This window comes from Vidua macroura, chromosome 5 (assembly GCF_024509145.1).
Source record: "Vidua macroura isolate BioBank_ID:100142 chromosome 5, ASM2450914v1, whole genome shotgun sequence".
NCBI classification, from domain to species: Eukaryota; Metazoa; Chordata; class Aves; order Passeriformes; family Viduidae; genus Vidua; species Vidua macroura.
In genome coordinates this window covers 20,331,509-20,341,315 of record NC_071575.1, presented here as the reverse complement: position 1 = coordinate 20,341,315, position 9,807 = coordinate 20,331,509, and the positions used below count along the sequence as shown (strand labels likewise).

At 48.9% G+C, this 9,807-nt stretch overlaps 2 protein-coding genes across 7 annotated transcripts in view; one reads left to right on the top strand and one right to left on the bottom strand.

The window, feature by feature from the left end:
• Positions 1-44: 44 nt before the first annotated feature.
• On the bottom strand, positions 45-3,531 carry C5H22orf23 (chromosome 5 C22orf23 homolog). The gene is made up of 6 exons (XM_053979129.1): positions 3,359-3,531; positions 3,044-3,106; positions 2,503-2,679; positions 1,894-2,028; positions 676-776; positions 45-379 (listed from the first exon to the last, which is right to left on the bottom strand). The coding sequence occupies exons 1-6, from the start codon at positions 3,447-3,449 to the stop codon at positions 275-277; spliced, it is 672 nt and encodes a 223-aa protein (XP_053835104.1). The 5' UTR covers positions 3,450-3,531; the 3' UTR covers positions 45-274.
• Positions 3,518-9,807, top strand: part of POLR2F (RNA polymerase II, I and III subunit F) — a 30,733-nt gene continuing 24,443 nt past the window's right edge. For 2 of the 6 annotated variants that reach the window (XR_008437417.1, XM_053979134.1), the window contains exons 1-5: positions 3,518-3,624; positions 3,744-3,813; positions 3,961-4,091; positions 4,963-5,067; positions 5,440-5,511. Coding sequence is in view for 5 of the 6 variants with exons in the window: in XM_053979134.1 (XP_053835109.1) it covers positions 3,605-3,624; positions 3,744-3,813; positions 3,961-4,091; positions 4,963-5,067; positions 5,440-5,511 (398 nt within the window). In the remaining variant the exon portion in view is untranslated. Of the gene's footprint in view, positions 3,625-3,743; positions 3,814-3,960; positions 4,092-4,962; positions 5,068-5,161; positions 5,196-5,439; positions 5,512-7,412; positions 7,633-9,807 lie in introns of those variants that run through there. The other 4 variants (XM_053979133.1, XM_053979135.1, XM_053979136.1 and 1 more) reach the window with 4 other exon arrangements.

Below are 9,807 nucleotides of genomic sequence, written 5' to 3'. Positions count from 1 at the left end.
CTGCAGAGGAAAAAGAAGGCTCTGCTTTGTCATGTTTTGGGAGCTGTTGCTATGTGTTTTCATGTCTTTAATATTATTGAGCAAGAAGGGATCCAGTGTGTGGGAAGGATTTTACAACTTCTGTCACTGTGTATGTACACATTGGTCCTGCCTTCTAGTTTCAGGCAACAGATCGCGCTGCCCCCTCTTTGGAAACAGACACAGACCAGCCTCTGATGCCCAGAGTCTGGGAAGAATAGGTTGGAACAAATTGCACCTGTGTTTTGCCCTTGGCCTAGTCTTGGAGATTGGATTTGTTCCCAACAGGGAAGGCTTTTGTCATGATATTTCTCATTTCCTCACTTCTCTTCTTGTCAATGATCTCCATCTCATGCAATTTCTGCAAAGTAGAAAGGGGGAGAGCTGAGCAGAGAGAAAGCCAGCAGCTTTTTTTTTTTCTTCTCTTGCCAATCTCAAGAATAAAAATTCTGTTTCCCTGATTAAGTTACAGGCAGAGATGGAAAGAAAGCTGGAAAACCGCTATCCACCATTCCCCAAATTCACGCCTCGGCTGTGCTATGAAGGGAAGCAGCTCTTTGCCCCCTTCCCTGCTCAGATATCAGAGAAGACTCTGCTTTATGATCTCTGACACACGGGATTCCCTTCATGCAGTGTTCAGCCAAGGCCCTTGCATACCTGTGAGATTTCAGTGAGGACGATCCCTTGATACTTCTTGCCCTGTCCTAGAGCTTCCATCTCTTCCAGGAATTCCCTCCTCTCTTGAATTTCATTCATCACTGGTGGATAAGAGAAAGAACTGTGGAAACAGCATGCAGCCAAAAGGCAAGAAAACTTGTTTCTGTCTAGATCTGAACCCCCAATTTCCTAAAGTTCTGCTTGAACAGCAGTCCCATCAAGGCAGGGTGATATCTGCTGTAACACTGACCTTGCCCAACATGTCATCACAATTACCTCAGTAGTCCCTTACATAATGGATAGGTCCCCTCTGCCCAACTTCTTACCACTCCCTTACTCCCAGGAACAGCAGTTTTCTAGTTTTCTTTATGTAGACAATTCTCTTTTGCTTGTGGGCAATTTAACCAGTCTGTGGATGAAGACAGAATCTGCTGTTGAGGTTCATTAGTTAACATGTGTCACCCAGGGACTGCAACCATCCAAGACCAGGCATGGATCACCAGCTGCTGCTTTGCAGCACAGACCTGCAGCCAGCTGATCCAAATCCTGTCACAGATGTGTCAAGGACAAGTGTTGGAGGCTACCAAGCATGTGTAAAATCGGCTGTACTGGCTCCCTGCAGCAGGGAGTATCCCTTCTGTACATATTATTCTAGCAATGCTCTGTGCTGCCCTGGCTGGCAAAGGGCTGGCAGGGCTGTACGCACACACTGAAGATTCAAGCACAGAGAGGTATTAGGCAGGGTTTTGGCATCCCAGTATACACTGCAGGCCAACGTCTTTCACTGCTTCAAATTCTGCTTGATATTCAAGCTTTGCTAGTATAACTGCTGTGATCCTGGAGTGGAACGGCCCAAACTGTGGTCAGGCTATCAAGTGACTTGGTCTATGTTGAGTCATGCTTGCTGGGAAAAGGACTAACAGTACCCGAGCTTGCTTCCCAGGTATCCCTGCAAATCCCTAGGCTATTCCCCTGCCAGCAGGATGCATTTTGTGTGGGCAGCCCATCTGCCAGCAAACCTCGTCAGTATAAGCTCTGTGAGGATGCCTGGATCAGAGTGTCACAGCAGTGAGTCCTTTCTCTTGGAGACTGGCCTTTGTGGCTCCTCCTGTAATGGGCTTCAGGTTACTGGCAACACAGCCTGCCACTCCAGCCCTAGGAGGGAGCTGGTTTCCCAGGCTTCCTGCCTGCCTCCCTCCTGGGGACATAAAGACGTACATTCTTCAAACCGGTCAGGCTCAGCTATCTCCTCTTCCTTTTTCCGAACAAACACCTGCTCCACCTTGTCCTCCACCTCATCCTTCCCTGATGCTAAAATGTTCTGAAGTCTTCTCTTCTCCTTTTCCAAATCTCCTGTGAATGCCAAAGGAAAAAGAAAAAGCATTATTATCAACACGTCTCCTCATGGGGGAGCCTGACCACACTGATTCCCTGCTAACTGTGCCAGAGCAAGTGTTTCATTAACGTCAGTCCATCCCTGAACTTGTGCAAGCACCACACGGGTGTACAGAGCCCACCAAAACCAACATCAGAGGTGTGGTTCACATTTATGTGCTAAAATATCATGTAGTGCCCCATCCTTACTCAGGGACTGTCCAGGTCCCTATCACCTGTCACCCCCCAGCTGGCAGGCAGAAGTCAGTGAGCACTTACAGCAGATGTTCCCTCAGAGATCCATTTCTGAAGCATCTTTGCAGACTGAGAGCATGAGAACGTGGAGCAATTCAGATACACTGCCACTGCTGAGATAGAGGCAGGGGAGGGACAGAAGGGGAAGAGAGGCTCCAGGCATCACCATGTATTTATTAGCAATGTTTGCTGACTTACGTGTGGGCTGTGGCTTGAATTTCTCCCGGGTGTAGGCATCCCCTGCCTGGCAGACCCTGGCAGGTCGGAGAAGCGGTCTAGCTGGAAGCCTGTGTGGCTGACAGGCTGTTGGATAGGAAACAGGCACTGGCTGTTTGCTGGATGGAGGGAATCTCTGTAGGGGCAGGGCATCTCCACCTGGGGGACGAACCAAAAATAACAGCAAATCAGGCAGGGGGGACTCTGAATGGATGGATCTGGGCCATTGCCAGCTGATCTACCTGTTGATCTATAGCAGCATCACAAACGAAGACCCCAGTGCCCGAGATGTCTCACCCTCGTCACTGGGCACGACAGACTGCGGTTCAAGTCACACCGTTACGCCTTGTTTCCTGGGTGACCCGTGGGGACAGCTCTCCCGTTTGTCCCCATGTATCAGCAGCCACTGTGCTGCTGGTTTAAAGCACTTGCCCGTCCGAGCGGGCTCTGGGCGAATGCCGAGATGCAAAAGCTCCTCACCACAGCACAGCAGCGGGCAGAAGAGCCGGGGGGCTTCACTCACGTTTCACATAGTCCATCAGGTATCGCTTCTGGGAATGCGTCATCTGCAACTCCTCCATCATCCCTGAAAAACAGAACGTGTCGATGAAGAGGCAGAAGAGCCGGGCTGGGGAACCCGCCCCTAGGGTCACCTCCCCTCACAACCCCAACTCGAAAGGGAAGATGCGGGTTTGGGAGACTCCCGCCGGGGCGGCGACACCAGCGACGGGCCGGTTGCCGGACCGCGGTGGGACGCTCTGCCTCGGGGCGAGGCACGGTGGGCGGGACCGCGGCGTCCCGAGCAGCTGAGCCCGGCCCCGGCCCGCTCCGCCGTTACCTCTCACTAACTCCCGCGTGCCTGTGCTGTACCGGGCCGCCCTGCCCGCCGCCGAGACCTCGCCGCGGCCCGGGGTCCCTGTCGCCTCCATCGCGACGGCGGCGACCGGGCGGGACGAGGGGCGCGGGAACGGGGGAAGCGGCGGCGGTCGCCATGGCAACGGCTCGGGATAACGTCCGCTAGCGTCACGGCAACCGCCGGAAGTTGCTCCCGGAAGTGCGGGTCAGGAGGCGCCCGGCAGGCAACATGTCCGACAACGAGGACAAGTGAGAGCGGGCCGCGAGGGCCGGGAGGGAAGGCGGCGGCGTGTCTCGCCTCGGGGCGGTGGCGCGGGTCGGGTGGGGGCGGCCCGGCCACAAGTGCGACGCGTGTGTCTCTCCCGCAGCTTTGACGGGGATGACTTCGACGATGTGGAGGAGGATGAGGGCCTGGAGGACCTGGAGAACGCGGAGGAGGTGGGTGTCCCGTGGGCCGCCCGCAGGGCCGCGTCGCAGCCTGGCTGGGCGGCTGCTGTGCCTGGGGAGGCCTCAGTGGCTCCCCCCACACCTCAGGGCCTCGGTGGCAGGTGCGGCTGAGCAGCGGCGCGGGTCTGTTTCCACCAGGAGGGACAGGAGAACGTGGAGATTCTGCCCTCGGGAGAGCGGCAGCAGGCGAACCAGAAGCGGATCACGACCCCCTACATGACCAAGTACGAGCGAGCCAGAGTCCTGGGCACTCGTGCCCTGCAGATAGCGTGAGTATTGCCCACTGTGTCCCCAGCATTGCTGCAGCTGTGCCTCCCTTACACTGATTAGTGCTTTCCTCTTCCCTTAAAAATTCCCAGGTCTTCTGAATCCTTTGCATGACTGCTGAGCTTGCATATCACCCTCTGGTCAACCTGAAGCTGACTCTTTATTGCACCTGAAGTCTGTGTGTCTCTCCTTGCCTGAAACTGTGCTACTTGTGCATAAAGAGGGAGCATTTAGTAGCCACAATGAGTTTTCCTAGATCACAGACAAAATTACTAGGGAATGGGACAAGACTGTTCTGGTTTCTGTCTTTCCTCCGGAGAGACTCCAGAGAGTCAGCATGGACTTGAAAGTTCATAACCAGTTTGTGAAAGGTAATGTTGGAGAGAGAGAGATGCTTCAAAACAGCTTCAGTTGATACCACAGGGCTGTAGGAATTGGGAGTGAAGAAACCAACCTGAAATTTGTTCTAAATGCAGTTGCATTGTGGGTAGCTGTAAGGTTTTTGAAGTATTTGCAATAAAAAGGCCTTATTTATAATAGATAATAACATTTAGAACTAACTTTTAAGTGCTGCCAAGGCTGGCTGCTCTTAATCCATTTGCCCTTTTAGATTTGTTTTCATAATAAATATTAAAAAATGTTGTGCTTTTTGAAAAACTACCTTCTGAGAGAGATTGTTAGACAGTGGCAAGGGTTTGAGTTTCATCTTGGTTCATAATGAGCCTTCATAATGAGGCTTCTCTTGTGCATCATTTAGAAGCTCACAGGTGAAAGGCAAGAAAAATGGGGGGAGATAAGATGGGCCCATGCCAGGCCTTTAATCCAAAACACTCTGGTACCTGGTTCTGCTTCACCTGCATCTTCTACTTCCAGTGCTGATCCCAGACCAGCAGCAGCTCCCATGGCCTCACCCACACATAACATGAGCTTTCTCTGCCATCACTGTCCAGGGGCTGGAAGCTGTGAGCAAGTCAGAATGTAAGAGATGTGTTGGGGTTGTAGAATTCATTTTACAGCAATTCCACCTTTTTCATTGGATTAATTTAGAACCATTCTTTTCTACATGTTTAAGTACAGCAGAGGGCGAGTAGGAGAGTGTGGATTTGACCAGTCCTTGAGCACGAGCTGGTTAGCAGAGCCCTAGGGATGGGACAGGAAGAACACTGAAGTAAAAGTTTGGTCTGTAACCATCTGGGGGAATTTTCTTCAAGTGCAGAGCAAATCAGTTTTGCCAGGATGGTGTCCCACCCCCCTACTTTATTGGCTGTTGTAGAGGTGACACAGGTAGGCAGGTGTTTAGCTCTTCCCTCTCTGTATTTTTGCTCAAGTGGCTGTTGATGTTTTTCCTAGGATGTGTGCCCCTGTGATGGTGGAGCTGGAAGGAGAGACAGACCCCTTGCTCATTGCCATGAAAGAACTCAAGTAAGTCACAGATTTTGTACTGATTTCTGTAAAGCCAGCAGTCCTCTCCTCATCCCAACATTTAGCAGTTTGTTCTAAGACAGCCTTGTCTTCCATCAATAACAGTGAGCACTGTAGTTGCCTTTTCCTTTTTTTCACCTTGGAGTTTCTCCACAGTTGCTCTCTCCCAAACTAGTTGCTCCTGCAAATACTGATGATTAGAAGTGCTCTGGATATCTTCTACTTCACATTCCCAGTATTCTTATTTCTGTGATGGGATCCCAAGGTCCTCATCTTTTGGGAATTGATTCAATTTCCCAAATGGAATTGTTTCGAAGCAGCCATCTGAGCAGACCTGTGTTCAAATGAAGTGCTAGCAAAAATTAAAATAAGGGTCAGGCTGATGAGAATGTTTGTTTCCTGCACCCTTGCATGCTTGGCTTCTTGTCCTTTCCCCCTGGTTACAGAAAGATGAATAAATCCTTTCTGACTGCAGCAGAGGCAGCTTTTGGATGACCACTTGCAGCTGATGCCGTTGAGCAGGACAGGAACAGAGAACTGCAGATCAGAAGGCAAAGAAAATGAACTCTCCCTTTATTTCAAATGTACCACTCTGTATATAGAGAACATTGAGAAGGCTAATTTCATTGGTCTTAGAGTAAAAACATGTCACACCATTGGTGGGCAGTGAATGACGCACAGTAGCAGAACATATCTATAAACAATGTGAATAACAAGATAGATTAGAGAATTATTTACATTCTTTCCCAACTGTTTCCCAGGCTCTTGCCTGGTTAGAAAACCGTTCTCTTTCTCTCTGACTGAGCAGAGAATATCCACAGCCCACTTTTCCACAGCAGAGCTCCCTGCTGTCCCACAGTTTTCCTGCACAGTGCAGGTCACATGCAAGCAGCTGGACTCTGTTACTGATTAGGTCCCTGTCCTTGAACAAAACTGTCCCCTTGCTTCCCCAGTTTCTCGTGCATGGAAGCTGCTCTTGCAGATTTTTTATCTGTGACAGTTCCCTTTGCCATTGCTGAAAGCACTTTAGGTCATATTCCTGTCAGATCTCCAGGCTCAGACTGAGTTGCTTCTGGTCACTGCCTGTGTGTGAGTTTTGGAAAGTAAGTCAGGGTGGTGTGTCCTGTTCTGTGCCAAAATTCAGTTGTAATTCTTGGCATTGGGGAGTTATTTTACTACTGGAAAAACAACCTCCCTGAATGTAAAGAAGTTGTGTTACTTTTCAAGTCTGATACAGTTAAAACCTGATGACCTGGCTAGATTCCAGACTGTTTGATTATGCTTTGCTGACTTAAATCTGCTTTCATGAAGTTAAATTGTATTCAGCATTTTCTTGCTCTCTAGTCAGAAGCACTGTGAGCAGGTGCTGTGCTCCACCCCAGCTGTAACAGGTTTTGGTACATGAATAGTCACTGTTTCATGTATCCTTCTTAAAATGTATCTGATGCTCTCAGGATGCAAATTTCTCTGTAAATACCAGTTTGTCCTGGAAGTTCTCAGAATTCTGCCACCTTTTTAGTGTTGTGTGGGGAAAAACATTCTGTCAAACAAAGAGTGGATTTGTTCTTCAAGTCCTTTGATTTATATTTTTCCCCTATATCAAGGTTAGATATTTGCTGTTGTCTCTTAGTGGGTTCAGATCGCAAGGCTCAATTCCTGCAGGAGCATCAGAGGTCTGAGAGGTCTTGGGTGTTCATAGTCGGAGGGTGCTGAGTGCTTTGCATCTAAAAATGATGAAATGTTGTTGGGACTTCACTATATAATATCAAACACTGGTGCTGCACAGCTCTCAGTTAAATCTGATGAGCTTATTGAAGCCACCAAGCACCTCACTTCCATCACCTACTGAAGTGATACAGTGGAGATTCTGACATTTCTTTTCATCTCTCTCTTCCCTTCAGAGCACGCAAGATCCCCATAATCATCCGTCGTTACCTTCCAGATGGGAGCTATGAAGACTGGGGTGTGGATGAGTTAATTATCACAGACTGATCAGATTCCAGCTATTGTTTTTGGTTTTGCATTTCCAGGGTTATTTCTAATTTTGGCTAGTGTTTGTGTAAATAAATTCTAGATCCCCCTATTTTAAATTAAATGTATTTGGGGTTTTTTGCCCTCTGATTTTCTCTTTCAGTCCTATATGTCTGAGAGATGACTTTCTTAGTTGTCTCCACCAGTCTGGGTATTTTTTTTTTTAATGTGTGTCATATACCATATTAGTAAGACTAAGGGGGCCAAGTGCAATGCTGTTTTTTCAGCTTTATTACACTATTGAAGCCCAAAGTCTGCAGTAACTCCCTCTCTAGCACTGCTCCTCCCTGCTTACAGGACTGATATCCAATTAAGCTCCTGCTGTACAGAAATGCTCTGGCAGGTACTTTGGCTTCAGAAAGACTCCAGCCTTCCACCGCTGTTCCTTCTTAAAATAGGAGTGCTGAGACACCTCCATTGCTTCCCCCTAGACACTTGGGCCTTTGTGCCCTGAACAGGTTGCTGTGGAAACCCCCAATTTCCTCTTTGGCCAGTGCTGACTGTGGGGCTTCTCAGGAGTATCGTAGAGCAGCTCTCATCAAGCCACCTATTGTTTCCCTGCTCCTTTGCTGCTTATCAGAAGTGGGGATCCCCTTTCAGTAGCACTGCCCCAGCCGGAAGCGCGGCCGCCCCTTGCTGTCCCACCAGCTCGGCAGGTGTGGGTTGTTGTTGCACTTGCTCCTGGTGCAGCTGTTCTCTGACACATGGTGGAACTGAGGTCCTGGGGATGGACAGGCCATCTCAGTTGAACATACCCTGATGATACTTAAGGTGGCACAACTGCAGCTAAATCCTAGAGTTCCTTTGATCTATATTGTGGTGAAAGATCAGTCATCTGTCCCCTTCAGGTACCTGCACTCTCACCTCTGATGTGCTGGGAGGTAATGTGCTTGAGTCAAGAGTTGGATGGATACCTTACAATCTGCAAAGGCTTCCAGCCAGCTGCAGATTTTCATCACTTCACCTAGTTTTCATTTCTTGATCTGTGTACTTCAAGGTTCTTTCGCTGCATGCGGAAGATCTGAGCTTGAGCAGAACACACCAAATTTTCTCAATTATCTTACTAAAAAGAGCTCTCAGAGGTTTTGGTTTTTATTTTTAAAGAGAAGAAGGTATACCTCAGCTATGGTTTCTGCCTTATATTATATTTTTTTGTGCTCTCGTCCAGAAATAATATTTCTGACTAGTTCTTGTTAAAGCTTGTGCTTATATATAATCATTCTCCATGCTGTATGTGTGGTCAGTGCCTCCACATGAGCATCCATGTCCCAAAGGGAGTTTATACCCACCTGCCTGGGAACTTGGCTCATGTAAGCAGCCATGAATGTCATTCTCTTACTGCTCCCTGTAAAAGCACCAGTCTATCCTTCCTTTCTTGGTGTGCACAGGAAGGGCTGGTTTTGGAGGCAATAATGCAAGAGCTGAATGAGTCCCTGGGTGAAATGACAGGTCAAAGGGAATGTGGAGATGTTTGCAGGTGCATGGAGGGGGTTGACTGTGAAGAATGCAAATGCTTCCTGGTCCAGGCCACCCATACCAAGAAAAGGTTAATTTCCAGCACTGTGGCCTTCAGCCTTCTCCCCCCCACCCTCCATGGAATCCTTTAATCACGTTGGTGCGGTGAAATTTCAGCCCTGAAATGGTGCCTTTGTGCAATCGTTTTGGCGTCTGCCATGGAGCGCAGGGTCGTTTTCTTGTCCTTTTTTTTATTTTTTTTAAATGGCTTCTTTGTTCCCTACTGGACTCCCCTCCCCAGCCTTGCATCTGTATCAGATACGATTAAAGGGATAGGGAAGGATGCCTGGCCAGCTCCTGCTAGGCTGCAGGAGGAGTGGTTAACCCCTCTGTTACCAATGGTATTCTCAGTACTGTCTTACTTGCAACAACCCCCGTCTATGAGAGGCTTCCCCTTCCACTGGCGAATGGTTGAGGCAGAGCCCACTCACTTTCCTAATTTGCTTCTTGAAGAGCTGGAGTACTTATGTGATATTAAGAAGTTTCTTTTCCCACTCTTCTGTTCATCCATGCTGCGTCACTTCTCTCTCCCACCCCTGTGATCAGCTTTCATACCTCTAATTCCACCATGGCTTCCCTTCCTCCCTGCCTGTGCTCCTGACTTGCTCAGCAGTGCCCTTCTGGCTCTTCCCACAGCCTGTGATTTGGGGTATAGGTTTCTCCTCCTCTCAGTCCTCTTTTGCATGGAACTCTTTAGCTGGCATCACTATTATTAGATTAATTAAGCCATCCTGCTGTGGATGCTCTTGG